Genomic DNA, 22,922 nt, shown 5'->3' with positions numbered 1-22,922 from the left:
AACAGGTTAAATTCAGGTAGAAAGTAACGTCATGAAGGGAAGTTCTAAAAGGCATGGGAAGTGTTTTTCAAAATAAAAGTGCCGCTCGTTAAATTATGCCATGGATGTATTGAGGATGATGGACACAAGTTTTGTATTATTCATTACATTTTAGAGGGACAAAAGTGGGTTGTTTTGCATATTATGTCAGTGTCAAAGTTGAACGTGAATTGGAAACAGTATTTATATGTGCACATGTTGAAAAAAAACATGAAAGAGTAGACATTAACGTAACAAAATCCCACTTTGTTGCTCTTTGTATTGCCATAGACATAAAAAAGGAAATATATTTGGGTTAAGTATAACATAAAAGAGGTTATCACGTTGCAGATAGGGAATGTTCCGCAGTTACACATATATCTGTCCATTGGGTCAAGCAATTGAGACCCCAGACCTGTACCATGGCCTTTTGGCGTCATTTATAGCTTTGTGGCGTCAAGGATGTGTACGCACAAAAATGCAACGTACGTCACTTTCATCGTTACGTTTGGGGTTTATAAAAGGCCAACTTGACCAAAAAAAGAGAGGGTTTGGTCCAAAAATGCTGAACGTAGTGCATCGGAGCTTTCAGAGATGAGGCAGAAAATGATCTGTGCCCAAAGAGATAAAAAAGAAATGTAGCGAGGCAGTTTCTGTTTTGTCAATGCACACATTTTATTAAAAGAAAGAATTCCACGTAACGTTTTGCACCCCAAATCTGTGGAGAGGCGAGCCCACTCACAGCAAGAACATGTTTTCAGATTATTGTTTGGCAATAAAAACAGCATTGATTTAAATAAATAAATAAAATAAATAAAATAAATAAAATAAATAAAATAAATAAAATAAATAAAATAAATAAAATACAGTGGAACATTCATGGAAAAATAACTAACATTTCCTTGGAGACGAGCAGGGGTTGGATCCGCACCAGTAAAGTTACACAGTGCACCTTTAAATATTAAACACATGCACTAAAACATGATATGATAGATGTATGTTATCGATATAAAAATACACTTGTGCCACCATAATCAGAAAGAAACGCATTGGAAACATTGAAACGCGTGTGCACGAGTAAACAACACACACAAACAAACAAACAAACAAACAAACAAACAAACAAACTCACAACAATAAAGCCTGTGTTTGTCCCGCTTTTATTGTGAAGCCTGTTGACGCCGCTGGTGCGCACTGGGGGAAGGGCCCCTGACTGTGGCCGACTCCGGAGCGCACCAAACTTGCCTTGTCTTGCCTCGGCTCTTCGCTGTCTCCCCGATTCTCTGCGGTCACCCGGGGGGCCAGGGGGGCGAAACGGGGGAAACAACAACAACAACAACAACAACAACAACAACGTCGTCGGGATCGCTGCGTTTTTTAACCCCCCCGAAACTGGCCATGATTTAATCCCGGGACATTCCAGGTTCGGGAGGAAGTGGAAGTGGAGACCGGGGGGAGAAAAACGCCAGAGCGGAGCGGGGGACTTCAGTCGAGGGACGGGAGATGTGCGCTCGGGCCGAGATTGCGGCGGTACGTACGGCGGCGCAGACGTGTTTTTACGGCTGTTATTTTGCCGTACAGTCCCCGGAGATGCGGAGAGAATGATGATTAAACGCAGTCAAAGACACGTTTTCTCTGCGCTGGTGTTGTGGGGGAAAACGTGCGGTATTTATCCTCCCGGCCCAGACGAACGCGAGCTCGCCCTGTTCGTTTCCACGCTGGGAAAATGGCACGGAACAGACGGTTCTTGTTACCGTTCAATACCAGTTGTTCTCCAGTTTTATAATGTGGTGTCTGTTCCAAGGGAAGGGTGCGTTATTTGTCAGAGTTTGTGGCCGGTTCCAGGGGTTTGGGGTGAAAGTTCTCCCAGATGTGGAGTTGTTGTTGAGCTTACAGTAGGCAAGAGGTGTAATTAATTTGCAGATTTGCATTGGGCCTTCTTTATCCTTTAGACTAAACTGACATGCAAGGTGACATGGCCTGTTTCCTCATGCCTGGATAATTACGGTGTGTTATTTGCAACAAAGTAGGCTATATGGACATATTATATACACAACATAAACGTGCCAGTCCGCCTTCTTATTTGACTAACAGTAGGCCTAATTAGGTTAGTTCGCTGTCATATGATTTTATGTCCCTTCTTAATATTTCCACATATTCAGACATGGCTCAAATATTACATTAGGGTTTTTCTTTATATTGGACTGGGAAAATATGAACTTGTCATTGTGTATGGTGGTTACTGGCTAGATTATTAAATATAGGTATCCCGCACTATGGCACATTATTCTATATTATTCTGTATAAATACTATGTGTTAGTTTTGTAACCTACAGTTGTGGTCTCTGAGTTTCATGGGTTTCCCCTCTGCTCCTGCTCTAGGTATCCCTGTCTAGGCCTGGCCTGAGCAGATTGTTCTAAAGAGGAAACGCTTAACAAACGAGGGAAGTGAACATGGCTGGGACCTCGGGCCTCTTTTCCAATGGGCCTGTCCCGTGGATGGACAGCGACACCGAGATGAACAACCTGTACCGAGACCTGGAGCTGGGCACCGTGCTTACGCTTTTCTACTCCAAAAAGTCCCAGCGTCCAGAAAGAAGGACTTTCCAAGTCAAACTGGAAACCAAGACTATTATCTGGACCAGGGGCACAGATAAAATAGAAGGAGAAAGTAAGTACAGAAGACAAACACATGCACAAGAGTTGCATATCGGTCTGGAGACCGATATAAACGGTGTTCCAAACTCAATACAGTCAATTTTCTCTTACAAAGTGTGCACTCTGATTAAACTACGTAATAGGCTTTATTAACATGAGCTCCATTGCTATATAATGGTACATGTCACATATCAGCTTTTGCTCTCCTAAATAAACAATAGTTGAATATTTTGAGCTTACATTATGGTACAGATTGCCATGTGCATTCAAAAAGCAGAAAGTGGCATGTTTGTACTGTTGTCAACACTATTACGCTGCAGCTGTTTGGTCCAGGACAGTCTTAAATAATGTGTTAATGTGCTCAGCCCAGTGCCTATGTCAGGTGATTATATCACCTGAGCCTTCATTTTAAATAGTTTGTTCTGCTTGGGATGCTTACTACATCGTTGATCTTGTATGAAGTTACAGCAACAATTTATTAGTTGTATCTTTGTTGCTATACTATTACATTCATCAGTTGACGGCTTTTTAAAACCCAATAATTAATTAAATAGAGGTGTTTATTTTCTTTTTTTTTGCTGTGATGGCAAAAGTAATGGCTCCTTCAGTTTTTAATTGTTATTTCAAGGATTTTTTTTGACCAACTGATTGTGAGTGAATATCCCTTATCAGAAAGGGTCCCCTCCACTGTACCACCCTAGAACGGGTAGATTGCTGTCTGTGCTTCTTGTGCAACAGGATGCCTTGTGCACAGCTGCGATTTGCTCCGGATGCTGCTGCAGAAAGATTGGCAGGCTTTCTTTTTTCTTTAGTTGAAGAAGAAGAGTATCATTTTCAAAACACTAAAGCTTTCGTGCATCATGAGCTCATCTCTGCCACCTGATACTCGAGTCAAATTCATTAAGTTTCAGAAATAGAAGATGGGAGTTTTTACTGGAAGTGTCGGGCCGTCTGCGAACAATTTAGCAGCTGTTTTTTTACACGAAAGATCCAACTAGAGGCTAAATATAAAGCTACTCTTTTTCTCTTTTGGTTTCATTCATACAGCCCTGTACATTATGTGTGTTCTAGCTTTAAGAATTTGGGAATTTGTTATAGTTGGAGCTGTTTTGGGAATGGTGTGATTATAGATTTTTTTGTGCTTATAGAATATCAAATACTTGCTGTTGTGGTCAATAACTAATACTTTCCGTTACAATTCCATTGCAAGGCCCACAAATGTATGTTGAGTTACAGTAAATGTTTCTCAATTTGTGGGAGTTAAAATAATTTGTATTATTAGTATTAATTAGTCGGCAGTTCAAAAACATGTGCCAAATGTAAGCAAATGTTAAAATTACTGTGTGTCGCAACTATGTATGAATTGTTCTAAAATATATCTGGCTGAACTCAAGGTGTCATTTACCGGCCGTTAAAGGTCGCTGGGCAGTACTGCTCAGGAAGCATGATTCTGCTTTAGCTGCTCTGTGTCTGTGTTCAGAGGCCCGTTCATGCTCCGCTCTCTAACATGAGCTTTTAGAACCAGAGCAGAGAGCAGCTTCTTTTAGAGGTCTGCACATGCTCTGAGGACCACGCAGCCTCAAACCCATGGATCTATGCTCAAACAACACTGAATAAACCTTTGTGAGAATCCAGGATGTTTGCAGGGTCGATCAGAGGCAAAGTAACAGCAGTGTCAAGTGTAAAGAGTGTAGCTCAGTATGTTGGGTGTTTGCCCGTCATGTGGGGTGTTTGCCCGTCATGTGGGGTGTTTGCCCGTCATGTGGGGTGTTTGCCCGTCATGTGGGGTGTTTGCCCGTCATGTGGGAGCCCCTGGTTCAATTCCCACCCTCCCATTTTTTTCCCATCACTTTTCTATTATCCACTAAATATTGATGAACACCCAGGTCGGCTTGCCCATCCTTAAAAGTCTACGCACGCTACTGGTATATACAATGTAGTCAATGGGAGAAACCGCCAATAAAACCAATCTCTAACTTCATTTATATCAACACAAGTATTATTATCGCACCCATGCTGAGTGAATAATGTGTAAATACATTTTCATAATTTTCATTTTTGTTTAAACCCCTGAGATAGACTGAGCTTCAAGGCCAATAATTGCTGTATAAAAGACCAAATATTGGACCGATATGTCGGTTATGAGTCTATTCCAAAGCACACGATAAGCGTCGTAATGCTGCTGAGGCTTGTACACTGATGTCAAGCTGCAGCAGCATGAGCTCCAAAATTACACCTTCTTAAAACTAGAAAAATACTTGTTTTAGGCAGAAATGTCCTTGAAATTATCTGCCAGTGCAGTAAGTGAATTTTATTTAAAAAAAAATTAAATAAGCATAATAATGTTACTTATTTAACATTTATTTAGTATAAATGCCTTAAAGCAAGACAAGATTCACTTTTGTCTATATTTAAGTGAATAAATCTTTATGAAATTTGAAGTTACTACTCGATTAGTTGGTTCACAGATAATATGAATTTAATGTGCTCATGTGGTACGTCAGAATGGAAATTTATGCTTCAACATCATCGCTCTGACTGAGTTTTTCCAATTTCAGATTCTGCAGAAATGTGTTTGTTTGTTGGGGGTGGAACGACGGCTAATCTGATCTGCTTTATTTGAGACCCTAAAATACATATTTGGCGTAAAAAATATTGTTAATATCTGTGTGACCCTTGGATAACTTCTTTGGTCATTAAATGTTTAGGCTAGTATTAAGATATAACATGCCAGCGCCATATCAATGTGAGGGCAAATGTATGAAGGCAATTAAGGCTTTTGTTGTTGATGGTACATATTGCAAACCCACAAGTAACTGCATGTTCTTCCTGCCATTTTTTTATTATTGTGGATTTGGTGATTCTGGGACTTGGAGTGTCTTAACAAATGCATTTGTCATTGTCATAAGGTTTTGTAGAAGCGCTCAAGCAGAACCTGATGTGACTAGGGATGTTAAGATGATTCAGTTAACTTTAATCGTGACTTTAAAGATTATTTAAATGACATGCAAAATCTGATGCGAGTATGGTAATCAGGGTGACCATGATTTATGAACTCAAACTTGAAGTATAGTTAATGTAATATAAACATGCTGATAAATGCTGTTCTCACATCTGACATATGGATTTCCAGTGGTTTCATTTAAGTTTACGTTTTGTAGTGTAGATTGTATTACATTTTTCAATTAGGGCTGCAACTAACAATTATTTAGCTAGTCATTTAATCTAGCAATTAGTTTAGATTGCAAAAAACATTTAACATTTCTCCTAAATTTAACCCAGATAAAGCTTTGCCACGTGAGGAGTCGGAAATTCTGATGATGATGATATTTACAGGCAAAACCTTTTTAAAATAAAAAGACACACCTTTCTGCTTACATTGTCAGGTATTGACTTTATCTAAGTCATAAAACCTCTTCTCTCGGCACATTGGATATTTTACACTGTATATAGAGTAGACTACAGATGACTAAATTAGCTGACAATTATCTCATCATCAATTAGTTGCAATTCATTGATAAACCTGGTTCAACCCTATTCCTTTGTCATTATTTTTCAGTTCATATGACTGTTTTGGGGACATGAAATATAATATATCATTGATGAACTGAATAATCTTTAAACCCCTTAAATATACAGTGCTTAAATCGCTCATTAAATGAAATCCTTAGTTTTAATTAATTTAATCCTGTGCAAAGATGTAAAATATTTTTTTTTGGTCCAGGTGTGTTATTGTGTTTTCTGTTGTCCTGGCTCTTTTTCACAACCAACAGGTGAGCGAAACGTGAACTCGATGTAATGTTTTTGCAGAGACAGAATCACCTTCACTGCTGCACATGTGGTGTGGAGGTGACGAAAGCACAGGATGTGTGGTTTGGAGGCAGGAAGAAGAGCAGGAGTTTGTGTGTTTGACTACATTCAGCTAGGCCCAATAATAACACCTTTGTGATATTTCTGTCAATTTTATTTTAAAACTTACTTTTTTTTTTTTTTTTCTTTACCAAAAATGGAATTATGAATGAATTACATTTAATTTGATGTCCCTTTTGTGACATTTGACCCTTTGCTTGGCATATGATATAAACTATTTTAGTGTAAATAACAATAACAAAAATGACGACGATATTGGAGGGTTTATACATTATTCATGAATCTAACCATCATGATTTAATTTTGATCTCATAGTCATTTGTGTGCTTTGACCCATCAGATTTTTTTCCCATGATCAAAATTCTCCTTTCTCTACAGTTGACATTCGGGAGATCAAGGAGATCCGTCCAGGTCAGAAGTCCCGGGACTTTGAGCGTTATGTGGAGGACTCCGCGGCTCGACTGGAACCGGCTCACTGCTTTGTGATTCTGTATGGCACAGAATTCCGCCTCCGGTCCCTCAGCCTGGCAGGTGCAGACGCAGTTTTGTTACAGTCACAGTGAAATATGAACGTATAGCTACTGTTGTCAATAAGAAACCACTGCAAAAGTACTTCATCTTAAAATGTAACAAATGTAAATGGGGTGAACTGCTTAATGCTTTGCGACAATATACATTTAAATCTCTAGGTAGTCACATAAAACTCAACGGCTATGTGAAAGGGCTGCACAATATTGGAAATTATTGCAATTTAATATTTGAATATACCTTTTTATCGCAATCATTTAAAAAATAATGATGTTTGTGCTTTAATAAGTTAGTCAAACTCTGTCCAGATATAAACTTAACAGAGACTAAATCAAGGATAATTTAACTTGGATAAGGAAAATCATGAATTTCCATTTTTAAAAGGTTACATTGCTGTCAGATGGAGGACCTCAGTGCTATTGCGGTACATTTCGGTCAGTCAATGTCGAACCAGTTTGCACCTTTAGACTAGTATGTGCTTTGTGAAGAAATAGTCCCTTGCGTTGCATTCTTCAGTGTAACATTGCATATATATGTTTGTTTTGTTTGCTTACAGCCACATCTGATGAAGAGATGACTATGTGGGTTAAGGGTTTGAACTTGCTTGTGGCCGATACACTGAAATCCCCAACACCACTTCAGATAGAGGGGTAAGACGCAGATCAGTGGTCTGTAGTTTTCATACAGGTGTCACATGTTCTCCTTGTGTCCGCCGGGTGCTCTTGTTTATAATATGTGCAGAGTTGGCTAATCCACAAGCTTTAATTATACAACTAAATCACTCAAATGGCCAAAACTGCTGAGTACCTTCATAAAAAGGGCTGTGTTTATCGCTGTACCATAATATCAGAACCACAGTCGAACACATTTGTAATTTAATTGAAAAATAATAATAATAACAAAAAAAATATTGAAATAATTCATTAAGAACTCCTCTACCTCACCTAATTTGTAGTGGTGTGGCTCATTTGTTACTATTACTATGTGTGTTGAACAATATATTGCTGAATTTCTACTACAAGCATTACCAAACCTTAAAATATTCATCTGTATTGTTTTGCTTGATCACGTATGTTTCTGACTCCTTCATCTGCTCTTCTGCAGGTGGTTACGCAAGCAGTTTTACGCCGTGGATCGTAACCGAGAGGATAGGTAAGTCGGACCTGATCGAATCTTCCTCACAGGAAATGGAGATAATTCGATTGGGCAGGTCGTCTCGAGGCGGCGCATGTCCTACCACAGTGCAGTAACAAACGACGCCACTTTAGGGTGATGACCAGAGGAGGAGAGTAACATGATACTTTTACCCAAACCCCCTCATAATATTTTCAGTAATGGATAACTAGTTATTAATAGCGAGCACAATTTTCAAACTGGTTCTACTGTGGGGAATAATCGTTGTAGAAGCATTAGTTCTTGTGCGTCTGCTATGAGGTGTCGGAGGTTTATAGAAGGAACTGAGCTCTCTGTCGCACACAGCTCCTCTTCCTGCTGCAGGAAACGCACTGTGGAGGATGGAAAGCTGTTTGTCTCATGTGTCCCAAGTCCAAAAGCCCTTTGAAATATCAGGGGAAGGCCTGTGTGACGTGTGGCTCGATATGTAGTTATTAAAATGTTATCAGGCTTTTGACATGAGTTTGTGTTCTGTCCTCGTCCCGAAATTCTTTAGTACATTGTGTGATATTACGATTTTAAAGATTGTACTGTGGTGAGGACTACATTATGCAAATTATTATAATGACTTGATAACATAACTTGAATGTAAAAATAAAAATCCAAATTTAACCAAGACTAAACATGGCCTACATCGAGAAATCAAGAGTAAAACGTGTTTTTACCAGGTATGTGAAGTCAAATAATAATGACATGTTTGCTATATAGGTACAGTTATTGAAAATAATATTTTTTTACAAATGTTATACAGTATAATATTATATATTGTTAAAATAGCAGATTGTGTGGCAAAGTAAAGCGTTTACAGGAGAGCTATATGCAGAAAATGACCACAGTCCAATTTTTGCCTCTAAATTCAAACTGGTACGTGCTTATTAATGTTTTTCTTTTTCTGTTCAGGATTTCCTGCAAAGATCTAAAGAACATGCTCAGCCAGGTCAACTACAGGGTGCCCAACATGAGGTTCCTTCGAGAGAAACTTCAGGTAGCGTCCTGTTTGTTACCAAACGGTCCCAAAACGGCCTTTACTTTTTTCCATTGCTTTTCACGTTCCTTTTGTGTACGGTGTTTTCCCAGGACTCTGAGATGAGAAATGGCGACGTCTCTTTCAGTCAGTTTGCTCAGCTGTATAGAAGCCTCATGTTTGATGCGCAAAAAAATGTAAGAACATGAACATGCATCTAATTTGACTTCAAAACATTTCATCAGTCCCAGTCCATGATGGAGAGGGCCACGTGCAGCTTCCACCCTCCTCCCCCATCAGTGCATACTCAAATGGCTTTTGGATCAATAGGATCCTGCTAAAACCTGCACTCAAACCCTCTTGGTGCAGACATAAAGGACACACTGCACAGCCACACACACATCGGCGGATAGGAAAATGGGCCGACAGACTGGCTGGGGTCACGCTAAATGGATGACCTCACTGCCCCGGACCATCCTGTATCCCCCCACCGCACCCCCCGCTTACAATCTATATGTGTTCATCATCTACATACGTATCTAGTGATGGTGCACTTTGACGCAGCACTTTGACAAAATTTAAATGCATTGTCTTTGTTTATTCTTTCAGTTGGAAATCCCGTTTCTACAAAGGTAGGTTTAATATTCAATAAGGGAAATGTCATTATCTGTATTTTGTCATTCTTTGTGTGAAGTAAGGCAATAAGTGAAAATACAGAATACAATATGTATACAGTCTAATCTGTTACTGTCCTAGTGATTGAACAATATCTTTTATACATAGAAAAAGCTGCATTGACATACATGATGCTTTTTGCTAATTTAATGGTTTTGACCCTTTTTTAAAGTTTATATACTGTAGTTTATAATGTATATTCATTTATTTATGTAAATATGTGTTTTAATATAATGAATTCTGATTAACTGCATATAAAACATATAACAACGTTAAACATTGTACATACTGAAAGATATACATTTTCTAATCTGGATCAAAACATTTAGTCGTAGAGATGAGTTTATTGTCTCTGATGTTGCTGTAAATATTTTGTCTTTCTCAGATATATTGATAGACCAGAAACAACGATTTCCCTCGAAGAATTCAAGAACTTCCTCCTTGAACATCAAAATGTAATTAACACAATGCAGTTTGATTTAATTTTTATTATCTTAAATTTCATTAATGTTAAATGTGTTTTCAGGAAATATGGGCCACAGACAACAACAAAGTGAAAGAGTTTATGTTCAGTTATTTGAAACATCCACTGCGGGAAGTGGGCCAAACTTATTTTGATCAAGAAGAGGTATAATCCCATTAATTTCATAAATGTTTTATTTTTTATTACGTGCACTGCTATGGCATTTTCTCCCTATGATATGTGTCTAATTCTGTTTCTGTCTCCTTTAGTTCCTGACGTACCTGTTTTCCAAGGAGAACACCATCTGGGACTCGTCCTTAGACCAGGTGTGTCCTGACAACATGAACAACCCTCTGTCCCACTACTGGATTTCCTCCTCACACAACACGTGAGTACTGCACCAATGGCATGTTAATAACACAAACCGAACAACCTACATACCCCTGTATCTTGTACACAGAGGGAAATATTCTATGCTTGATTTCTCTGCAGTTTTGACAAATATATTTTAGTGTATGAAATCAAATGTCAAACTGCACCTAATGCAAGCAGAACAGAAATTTCCTTGATACTATTCAGTTTGAACACATTTCTGACCTGTATCTTTCTATTACTGTATCAAAGGATGTTAAGTTTTGGGACAGAGACCAAAGTGAACAATCATGTCCATCCTACACATTCCTGTTTAATTTTTAGATTGTTCGAAACTGCCTTCCCACATCATCCCATTGTGAGTGAAGGGTAACTTGCACTGGTATGCACTCTCCCGGTCTCAAATGTAGTTTCAAGAATCCATAGTGCATTGAATATAGACACAGACTTTGGGCTACCTCAAACCGAAATGTATTGTTTGAGTTACTCAAACTGTGCCTTGCCAAGGGTTCTCAGATGGTGAATTCTCGTATAGTGAGGCGGGGCTCAAAAGAAAGCAATATGATTTTTATCAGCCGATCTTTAATATGTTTTTATTAGATTGTGTACCATATGTACTGTATGTGATTGCACCAGTGAGTTTGTTATATATATATATATATATATATATATATTTATATATATATATATTTATATATATATATATATATTTATATATATATATATATATATATATATTTATATATATATATTTATATATATATATATATATATATATATTTATATATATATATTTATATATTTATATATATATATTTATATATTTATATATATATATTTATATATATATATTTATATATTTATATATATATATTTATATATATATATATATATATATTTATATTTATATATATATATATATATTTATATATATATATATATATTTATATATATATATATATATATATATATATATATATATATATATATATATTTATATATATATATATATATATATATTTATATATTTATATATATATATTTATATATATATATATATATATATTTATATATATATATTTATATATTTATATATATATATTTATATATTTATATATATATATTTATATATATATATATATATATATATATATATATATTTATATATATATATTTATATATTTATATATATATATTTATATATATATATATATATATATATATATATTTATATATATATATATATATATATATATATATATATATATATATATATATATATATATATATATATAATTACTAAAACTGTATAGTGTACTAAAAATAAATTATTTGACTCCTGTAAAAGCTTGAAAGTTTTGGTTCTAAAATATATTTTTTTTTATTTTCAGTTCACAAATATTTTGATATTAACAGTACCGGTAACAGTACATTTTCCACTTCTGTTGAAATGCGTCTTGTATGTGATTTATGCGTGTGTACTTTGACATTGCCCTCCTATTTTTAGGTATCTGACGGGAGACCAGTTTTCCAGTGAGTCGTCCCTGGAGGCGTACGCTCGCTGTCTGAGAATGGGCTGCCGCTGCATCGAACGTGGGTAGACGTGATAAACAAACGCCACATACTTTTAAACCACAAACTATCATATCACCACAACTTTTGTTTCAACTTTGACAATTAACCTTCCAGACACCTCTTCATATCCTTTTAATTTTTTTACTTTTGAGGCAGACGACTAGACACACCTCTTTACGCAGACAGACTTGCATAACCGTCACTTCATGATATGGTCTTTACACCGACGCCCAGTCGGACAGGTTCTATGAATAGACCTGGATTACAGCCTCTACAATGGTCATTTTGCTTTTCAAACAAAGCCACACATCACATAATTCACCCACAATGCACATCTAGTATTTTCTATACTCAATTTGAATAAGATGGAATCATAAAGGCAAAAGATTTTAGTCCTAATATGAAATTGTGGCGTCAATGTAATGCTCAAGTCACCTTTAACATTTTTGTATCCCTTGTTTATTAAAAAAGAGATCTGATATAGCCGATATTATTTAGTTTGTTTGATTTGGAAATGGCTCATGATAGATGGCAGTGAACACATTTTTAAGGAAAAGACACAAACGACTAAAATTGGACAATGGATCTACAAAAAAAAAAAAAAAAAAACAGTGACTCAAACATGTATACATGCGTTTGTTTAATTTGATCCTTTTTTTTTCTTCAGTGGACTGCTGGGATGGTCCAGATGGCATGCCAGTCATCTACCACGGACACACCCTCACCACAAAGATAAAGTTTTGTGATGTTCTGAACACTATCAAAGAGCACGCTTTTGTTACATCTGAGTGAGTGTCTTTAATGTAAACTACAGCTCTTCAAATCTGTTTTTTCTTTCTTTTAAAAATCATAAATATTGTTTATTTTGTAAAAAGTAATGGCTGACACAAATAAACCTTAACCACATGTTTTCCCACAGGTATCCTATCATCTTGTCCATTGAGGACCACTGTAGCATCGTGCAGCAGAGGAACATGGCCACATTCTTTAAGAAGGTTTTTGGGGAAATGCTGCTGACCAAAGCGGTGGATATCGCGGCTGATGGCCTCCCTTCTCCAAATCAACTCAAAAGAAAGATCCTCATCAAGGTCAGCCCTCACCTGCTCTATTATATCGATCGTTAAATGCGTTTTCTCAGTTTCTGTGGTATAAACATAAATAGTTATGATTGCAATGGAGTGCATTTCTGAAACATACTTTTTCACGTTTATAGGGAATAGTTGCATGTTCAATTTAAATTTAGACTTTTTGCACGGTGATAAATGTATTTGGTAGTGGCAACCACAGCCTTTTCCTTTTTTATTTCTCGGCCTGTAGGCTTTACAAACTACATTTACAATTAATTATCATATCCCATGCAATCTTTCTTTATATTTATAGCACATTTTATCAACACAAAGTATCTAATAATATCAGTCAATTTAGTTGTTTATGGCTGCAATTAACAATTGTTTTGCAAATTGTCTAACAATTATTCTTTTTATTAGTTAGAATTTTACTAAAGTTGACCCAGCAGAAGCTGATGTGAAACTGTTTTGACAAAACAGTCATAATTTTTTCATCAAAAACAGTAAATGGAACATTTTTTCGTCTCATTTTGAGCCATAAAACGTCTTTTCTCAACTCATGCCACGTTTTGGAACGAATGTATTAACTATGTAACTGGTCCACAGTATTGTTTTTCTTTTATCTTTTTGTCCACATTAATATGCCTTACTATTCAGTTGTAAATTTAGATTTTCACCCTTTGAAATCCTCTCTTTACAGCATAAGAAACTTGCAGAGGGCAGTGCCTACGAAGAAGTGTCCACCTCCACTCCATACTCTGAGAACGACATCAGTAACTCTATCAAAAATGGAATTCTGTATCTCGAGGACCCAATCAACCATGTGAGTAGGGTTCATTTCTCCCAAATAAATCATGATTTCAAAATGTACAAATAAACCCCATCAAGGAATCAATCTTGGTTGTATTTGAAATCTGTTTGTCTTTTGCCCCATAGGAGTGGTACCCTCATTTCTTTGTCCTGACAAACAGTAAAATCTACTACTCCGAAGAGACATCGAATAATCAGGGCAATGATGACGAGGAGGAGCACAGAGAGGTCAGTGCAGACAACAGTTTACCGATAACTTCTTGCTTAGCACTCATACACCACTCATTTGGTAACTGGTCTTAATGTTAGCCTGGCTCTGTTTGTCCCAGGTGTCTAACGGTGTCGACCAACATGTGACGGAAAAGTGGTTCCATGGTAAACTAGGTGCAGGTCGTGATGGTCGGCAGATCGCAGAACGGCTGCTGTCAGAGTACTGTCTGGAGACTGGTGCACCTGACGGCTCCTTTCTTGTTCGTGAGAGCGAAACCTTTGTGGGGGACTACACTCTTTCCTTCTGGTGAGGCTCTGAACGTGATTGTCATAATATTCCTAGTCCTTAACTTGAACCATTAGTTTCGGTCACATAATTATTTTCCCTAAACCACAAAATTATAGGATAATTATGTTATGATAATTGTATGATTTATCTCTTTAAATTCTTTATCTAACCAGGATGGTCCCACAAAAATATACAATTAGAACATTAAAAAAGTATTCATTGAAGGGAAAAAAGTGAGATCGAGTCCATTCACATGATTCAATTTACATGTTACATGGTCACATTTCATGAGGAATCTTTATTAACTCTAGTTGAACTGACCTGAATGTGTGTGGAACTTGCATGTTTCAACATCCTATCCATTAATATTGATTGTATATATTATTGTTACACCAAAGGCAGCATATTTAACTCTAACCTGTATCAAAACTACAGCAAAACTACAGCACATGTAAATTAAATCCCGTAAATGTAAGTTCAAATGAAATATACTTTTTGTTCTTGTCTATCAGGCGTTCAGGGCGGGTGCAACATTGTCGTATCCACTCACGACAGGAAGCTGGCTCCCCAAAGTTCTACCTAACAGACAATCTGGTATTTGACACCCTATATGCCCTTATTGGGCACTACCAGCAGGTGGCGCTACGCTGCAATGAGTTTGAAATGAAACTGACTGAGCCAGTGCCACAAACCAATGCCCATGAGAGCAAAGAGTGAGTAACGACTTAGATTATTGAGCATAATAATTCCACTATTGGCCTAATGATATGTGTTTGTCTCAGGTGGTACCACGCTAACCTGTCGAGGAGCCAGGCTGAAAACATGCTGATGAGAGTCCCACGTGACGGGGCGTTTCTTGTAAGAAAAAGAGCAGAACCAAACTCCTTTGCCATTTCCTTCAGGTAAAATGGATTCCACATCTGCTAAAGCCGTACAAGACAAACTTCTCCCTGACCATTATGTCTGTCTCTGTCACAGAGCGGAGGGAAAGATAAAGCACTGCCGTGTGCAGCAGGAGGGACAGACTGTGGTGCTGGGAACCTCAGAGTTTGACAGCCTCGTCGATCTTATCAGCTACTATGAGAAGCACCCTCTCTATCGCAAAATGAAGCTCCGCTATCCAATAAATGAGGACACACTGGAAAAGATAGGCACTGCTGTGAGTTCAGAATCACATGAAAATTAAATAAAATGTATTTACGGTAATAAAATAAATGTTTCATTAGTTTTTAGACTATTAACTTGTGTTCAATCACTCTAGGAGCCTGACTATGGATCACTGTATGAGGGGAGAAACCCTGGGTTTTACGTTGAGGCCAATCAAATGCCGACTTTCAAAGTAGGTGCTTTGTGACTTTGTTGGTGTGTTTAACAGAAACATAATTATTTACTCTTATTTTTAGTGTACGGTTAAAGCTATGTACGAGTATAAAGCTCAGAGAGATGATGAACTCTCCTTTACAAAGAACGCCATCATCAGCAACGTGGACAAACAGGAAGGAGGCTGGTAATTGACCCTCTATACTTGATTTGCTCGTGTTTATCCTACAAATCTTCATGCTCTTTTGTCACACATGTTTGTTTTCTCAAAGGTGGAAAGGTGACTGTGGAGGGAAAAAGCAGCTGTGGTTTCCTGCCAACTATGTCGAGGCAATTCCTCCCACAGCCGCAGAGCCTGACAGAGCTGTAAGAAAAAGACTCTAAATAATGGTTTAGACACATGTTCGAAATAAAACTTTACTTGCTTTTCTTTCAGCAGGAGGTAACAGAAAACAGCCCCCTGGGAGATCTTCTCAGAGGAAGTGTTGATGTGTCATCCTGTCACATTGGTAAGCTGGCCTCCTTTCCCCTGGACAGATGTACAAACTGACCCTTTATATTGTAACAAGCCAGAAAATATATGGTTTGGGTCTCTTATTTCATTTTGTAGCTTTTAGTAATTGGTCTTGGTAACTTGGCAGTGATGGTAATTTTGAAATATATTGAATCTGTTATTGTTTTGCTCTGGACTGAGGACCCTATAGTTGTCTATGCTTGTGGCTCCACCTAGTGGTATTACGGTGCACTTGTAGCATACTGTTTGTTTTGGTGTATTTGGTTGCCACAATAGTTTCATCTTTATTTTAGAAGGGAGAAAAGTGAATTTTCATTTATTTGGAGCTTTTCTGTTTTCATCTTTATTATTTATTAATGTGTCCAGCTATACGGCCTGAAGGTAAAGGAAGTCGACAGCACGTCTTCTCTCTTGCACCAAATCCCTCGATGAGACTAGGTCCAGTGTTGGATGTCGCTGCTAACAGCCAAGAAGAACTCAACCAATGGGTTTTGAAGATCCGGGAGGTGGCAATGACCTCAGAGGCCAAGGTAAATTAACCCCGTCTTACTGGTTTGTAGATACTTAATGTAGTGTGTATAATAATGGTCTTTTTTTTCATGATTTTCATTAGTTGGAAGAGGGTAAGATGATGGAGAGAAGGAAGAAGATTGCGCTGGAACTCTCTGACCTGGTCATCTACTGCAGACCTGTGCCTTTTGATGAAGAAAGTAAGCATAAGTTATATAGCTTAAAAAACATATGATTTTATTGTATCACTTGATACTTGTGTACTATTCTATGATTGAATCCCAATCTTTTGTCTGCAGAGATCGGCACGGAGCGAGCCTGTTTTCGAGACATGTCATCTTTCCCCGAAACAAAGGCTGAAAAATATGTCAACAAAATCAAGGGGAAGAAGTTTTTACAGTACAATCGTTTACAACTGTCCAGGATTTACCCAAGAGGCCAAAGACTAGACTCATCGAACTACGACCCCCTGCCCATGTGGCTATGTGGATCTCAACTGGTGGCACTTAATTTCCAGACTGCAGGTTTGACTTTCTTTTATAAAAAAAAGAAAATCCAGACTCCGTCACATAAAAGTACTTATTGTGTCTTTATTTAACACCTCTTTCCTTTTAGATAAACCGATGCAGATGAACCAGGCCTTGTTCATGTTGAATGGGCGATGCGGGTATGTGCTCCAGCCGCCAATCATGAGGGACGACACCTTTGATCCTTTTGATAGACACACACTTCGAACCGTGGACCCTGTGTCTCTTCAAATAGAGGTTGTTATATGATGTTTGTAAAGAAGTATATAAGTTTAAAAATTGTAGTTCAACGTAAAGGATTATATAATTACACAATAATCACTGGATAACATGACGGCTTAAGGATTAACATCTGTATCTATATTCTTGCTCTTTTATTATTATATATACTTTTTATTCATTGATTTGAACTGCTGAAATTATTGTAACTTAACTTTGAAAGGTCGAAAAGGCCAACCTTAAACATCGCCCTTTTATATTTACTTAAGGTTTTGGGAGCTCGCCATTTACCAAAACACGGACGAGGAATTGTTTGTCCTCTGATTGAGATCGAGGTTTGTGGGGCAGAGTACGACAGTGCCAAGCAAAAAACAGACTCTGAAGGTAAGACTGCCTTATTTTGATGTTTTTTGACTTTTAAAGCAACAGATATTTTTGTTCCCTCATTGTTAGAAAAACAGGAAGTTGTCCAAACTACTGCAAAAACGTGTGGGAATATATATAAATATAAATATAAATATAAATATAAATATAAATATAAATATAAATATAAATATTAATATTAATATTAATATTAATATTAATATAAATATTTATATTTATATTTATATTTATATTTATATTTATATTTATATTTATATTTATATTAATATTAATATTTATATTTAATATAAATATAAATATAAATATAAATATAAATATAAATATAAATATAAATATTAATATTAATATTAATATTAATATTAATATTAATATAAATATAAATATAAATATTAATATTACTATTAATATTAATATTAATATTAATATTAATATTAATATTAATATAAATATAAATATAAATATAAATATAAATATAAATATAAATATAAATATAAATATAAATATAAATATAAATATAAAAATATATATAAATATATAAATATATAAATATAAAAATATATAAATATAAAAATATATAAATATATAAATATATAAATATATAAATATAAAAATATAAAAATATAAATATAAAAATATATAAATATATAAATATAAATATAAAAATATATAAATATAAATATAAATATAAAAATAAATATAAATATAAATATAAATATAAAAATAAATATAAATATAAATATAAATATAAATATAAATATAAAAATAAATATAAATATAAAAATAAATATAAAAATAAATATAAATATAAAAATATAAAAATATAAAAATATAAAAATATAAATATAAATATTTGTATTAGTAATATTTGTATTAGTAATATTTGTATTAGTAATATTTGTATTAGTAATATTTGTATTAGTAATAGTAATATATGCAAGCAAGCAGTAATACAACAATACAATAATTTTTTTTTTTTTTTTTTTTTTGAGGGTAAAGAATTACTTGAAGGCGGACGATTTTAATTTTGTTTTGAGTTCATACAATTCTAGTGGAAAATATTGTACTAAATAGATATGTTTATTTTTTTTCCCCTCACCTCTGCAGCTGACAATGGCCTAAACCCCACTTGGCCGAGAAAGCCATTCCAGTTCACTGTGTGCAATTCTGCCTTCGCCTTCCTGCGCTTCGTTGTCTATGAAATCGACATGTTCAATGACCAAAATTTCCTGGCTCAGGCTACATTCCCCATTCAGGGTCTCAAGACAGGTACCACGATAAAATAATCTGTTTGCGATTATGTGTAGTCATTATTTTCTATTTTTTTTAAGGTATATTGTCCAAACTATAAAACAAGTTATGCTATAAGCCTGACTCCATCTGAAATTATGAATTTAATTCTTATTATTTATATGAATTATAATAAACCAGATGGTAATGCATACTAATCCTACAAAAAGTATTAAAAATACATATTCTTTGTGAAATTTTGTATTTATTTATTTTGTTTATTTGAATTAGGACATTGCATATTAATCAATGTGTTGCAACAGCTTCAACATAAAATATTCCAGATTTAGCACAATTAGACAAAGAAAGATCAGTTGTTGCCGGATCAGGCCAGTTCTAGAAAATAAACACAATCTATACTGTATTGTGTGATATTACCACTAATCGTAATCTGTGTTTAGAATAAATTTGTTAAATGCATTATTTTGTAACCCTTTGTTCTAATGTGATGTCTCTGTAGGTTACCGGTCAGTACCTCTGAAGAACAGCTTCAATGAGGATCTGGAGCTGGCCTCACTTTTGGTCTACATGGAGAAGACCAGAGGCAGGGTAAGATGCGACCATTGTAAATTTTTATTTTTAAATCGGATTCATTTTTAGTCTTTACGGGTAAAAAAAATAATTTGAATGGATTATAATGTTTTATTGTATTATGAATAAAAATTGCTTAAAAAATAAAATAATAATAATTTTATAAACAAAGAAAACTAAATATTCAATTTTAAAGCTATTGGCCATTGAAATGTGCTGTACATTTTCCTCTCGTTTAGGATGAGAATGGAGAGGTTCTGAGTCCGTTGGTGGCTGCGGGGTCGTCACCCGTCGCCCTGTCCTCTGGCCACGAGCATTTGGGGGAGTTCGGCTCTGTGTCGTCACTCTCCTCTAACATGTCTCCTCTGCCTCAGTCCCCTGCTCAGTCCCAGCCTATAGGCTACAGGGGCAGGGAGGGGTCGTTTGAGTCGCGTTACCAGTCCCCCATGGACAATTTTCGACTGTCCCAGCAGTCACTGTTGGACCACATGGACTCACAGAACAGGAGGTGTGTGCTGCAGCATCATGATTAACAGTGTTTCACACAGGAGCCTGTGCTGAGTCTTTGTGTCTGCAGTAGGATGCTGCGTGGGGCCCGAGTGGGTGGAGAGAACCGCGTCTGAGTCCAAGCCAATCAGGATGTCCCCCCCACCCATGTACTGATGATGTCACTGACTGCTGTGAACACTGTTTCCATGGAAACGCCCACCATCGCTTTGGCCTACATTTCAGGCAGCTCTCATTTTCCAGACCCCCACCATCAGCCTTTTTGCCCAAGCCCTGGTCCGGCCTCTTGTTCTCCTGAGAAGGAGCTCGGACACAGAGGTGGGACGTCCTGCAAACAAGAACAAGTGATCTATGTTTACTGGAACAAAACGGCTGAAAGTCTAGGGTGTTGTGGGGGTTGGACATCTCCTTTGTTAAAGGTGTGCACATCAGCTACTTTGGAGGAAGGAAAAGGAGCAGTTTAAATTAGTTGCCCTTCTCATTTTAGCAAAACTGAATATATAAGTATGTACTGTATTTATTCCTGCTGTGCTGTTGTCCAGAGAACAGCAGCAGCTGACCTGCTCTTAAAGAGCTCATTTCTCTGTTTTAATATTCTAATTATTTAAACATTTAAACATTCATAATGTGACTTTTATGTATATGTGTAAAACAGGAGGGCTCAGTACGTTGTTTTATTGTCTCTTTTCTTTGTGCCTCCAATGTAGTTTATGTTGATTTTGGAGGTCATTTAATATTTTTCAGGCAATTTGTAGCTTGCTTTTGTGCAGCAGCCTTGAGGCAGCAGCCAGAGTTTAATTTTCAGGCCTTTTTTCCCCTCACATTCTTGCAAACTACCCCTCATTCTCTGCACCGCAGGCACCTTTTAAGCCAATCTCACACCTATTTAATTTCTCTTCAGTCTTTTTTTCCTCCGCATCATGACATAACACAGGTGTGTTGAACATCAGGGACTAACCCAAAGGTTTTAGATTGCATATGAAATCAAACATAAATAATGTTTTTTAATGTTATCTAGACGTCTGACCATGTACACTTGTTACTGGCTGTACATAATTATTTTTTAGATATGGTCATGGAGGCATTAGTTGTTTTAACAATTTTGTTAATAGCTTGTTTTACAGTGACTACTGGTAATACAGCTACAAATATTCCCATGTAAATGTTAACCCAAGTACATTATCCTCATTTGTCGTTGTTCTGTTGACTGAGTGATCAGATTATGCCTTTTATGGTAAACTGCAGCCCTGGGAATCTGAGACATTAAATATAACGGCTTCATGCTTAGTCATTATGCTGATTCAGAACCGCCCATAAACGTTCCTGATGGGAATTGTTGTACTTGTCTAAACTTCGCCTTCTGTGCTATGGGTAAGTGGACTAAAGTGCTTGACCATCACCTGGATTTTGTCTTGGCCTTCGAAGTCTTGACCAAGTTTGTATGTAACAATTTGTCAATATTAAGACTTATGTTAGGAACTGTGTTGGAAGAGTACTTTAATATGTAAAACTCAGTATTCTCAATCAGTGGTTGACCATACACTGGGACTAAGCCATACAGTGTAATTGTTATGATAAAACAGCAGGGAAGGGAGGGAATATGCAGGTCCTCGCCCAAATCATGTACCATCTTGTTGGAGTTATCCCAATGTCATTTTATCTTGGTCTGTGTGGAAAGCTCTCCCTCCAAAGCTTCATCTTCTACTGCTGACCTCTCTGCTTGTGTCCATATGCCTCTGTCTTTGTAAATCACAATTTGGCCACATATTTCACAAGACCAGCTAGGTCTGAACACCTGCACACTCACTCGGGTCGCTCTGCTCAGGACAAGTGAAACTACGCACCTGACAGTCTCCCTGAGCTCACAATCTTTAGATGTCAATCAACTGGACTTCAGAAGACCTTTGGGTGGGCAGAGTCCGTCAGTGTCTTACCTTGTCTACACTATGTTTCCAAATGTCTGATTTTACAAATGCCTTTGTGTAATGTGCCTAAAACTCTGGAGGAAATGTACTCATTATAATTTTGCCTTTCATATAAAACATAATCAAGCCTAAAAGTAAATAAAATAATTACTGCTTTAAAGGTTTGTGTGGCTCAATATTACAGATTCAGTTAAATTGTTCAGTCTCTATCACTTGTTCCCATTAGGGGTCGCGGGTGACTGGAGCCTATCCCAGGGATTTTGGGTCTTAGGCAGGGTACACCCTGGACGGTATTAGATATTTTACACACAGTATATTCTCCCAAGATGGGTAGAATATTTACTCTTCTTTAAAATAAAAGCAGAGTGTGACTTTGACACTCAAGGGAAATCAAATTTCAGTCACCTAATTATCTTTGCCACTTCAAGTTTATTCAAGTCTACTTATTCTCTGAAAAGTCTGGTATGGTTGTGAAGAAATATATTTAACAAAACAGTGACACTGTATTACAAGTTTTTATTTTGCA

The 22,922-nt window shown here is 36.3% G+C and overlaps 1 protein-coding gene across 4 annotated transcripts; it reads left to right on the top strand.

Annotated features, from left to right (window-relative positions):
• The first annotated feature begins 1,384 nt into the window (after positions 1–1,384).
• Positions 1,385–22,556, top strand: plcg1 (phospholipase C, gamma 1). Of its 4 annotated transcripts, none has more exons than XM_072449801.1 (33): positions 1,385–1,548; positions 2,401–2,689; positions 6,925–7,077; positions 7,631–7,724; positions 8,179–8,226; positions 9,148–9,232; positions 9,325–9,408; positions 9,821–9,843; positions 10,272–10,341; positions 10,413–10,514; positions 10,619–10,737; positions 12,229–12,314; positions 12,964–13,084; positions 13,216–13,384; positions 14,064–14,186; positions 14,300–14,401; positions 14,503–14,690; positions 15,185–15,385; positions 15,455–15,574; positions 15,651–15,831; positions 15,934–16,011; positions 16,076–16,179; positions 16,265–16,358; positions 16,432–16,501; positions 16,873–17,036; positions 17,120–17,216; positions 17,316–17,540; positions 17,632–17,780; positions 18,032–18,146; positions 19,251–19,412; positions 19,894–19,982; positions 20,204–20,472; positions 20,545–22,556. In XM_072449801.1, exons 2-33 carry the CDS (start codon positions 2,473–2,475, stop codon positions 20,585–20,587), a joined length of 3,945 nt encoding a protein of 1,314 aa, XP_072305902.1. In that variant the 5' UTR covers positions 1,385–1,548; positions 2,401–2,472; the 3' UTR covers positions 20,588–22,556. The 4 variants fall into 4 exon arrangements, with proteins under 4 accessions (XP_072305902.1, XP_072305900.1, XP_072305901.1 ...); XM_072449799.1 differs by having other exon boundaries at positions 20,542–22,556; XM_072449800.1 differs by having other exon boundaries at positions 16,429–16,501.
• The last annotated feature ends 366 nt before the right edge of the window (positions 22,557–22,922 follow it).

Source organism: Eucyclogobius newberryi, unplaced genomic scaffold, assembly GCF_026437365.1.
Source record: "Eucyclogobius newberryi isolate DKJ021-1_F unplaced genomic scaffold, fEucNew1.0.hap1 SCAF_17, whole genome shotgun sequence".
Classification (NCBI taxonomy): domain Eukaryota; kingdom Metazoa; phylum Chordata; class Actinopteri; order Gobiiformes; family Gobiidae; genus Eucyclogobius; species Eucyclogobius newberryi.
The sequence above is the reverse complement of the archived record's forward strand: the minus strand, read 5'-3'. Positions and strand labels throughout refer to the sequence as shown.

Excerpts from the sequence above, each read along its gene's own strand:
- plcg1 (XM_072449798.1), top strand. The coding sequence starts at position 2,473 with ATGGCTGGGACCTCGGGCCTCTTTTCCAATGGGCCTGTCCCGTGGATG. Across the intron at positions 7,078-7,630 it reads CCGGTCCCTCAGCCTGGCAG|CCACATCTGATGAAGAGATG; the intron begins GTGCAGACGCAG and ends GTTTGCTTACAG. Across the intron at positions 17,541-17,631 it reads ACTTAATTTCCAGACTGCAG|ATAAACCGATGCAGATGAAC; the intron begins GTTTGACTTTCT and ends CTTTCCTTTTAG.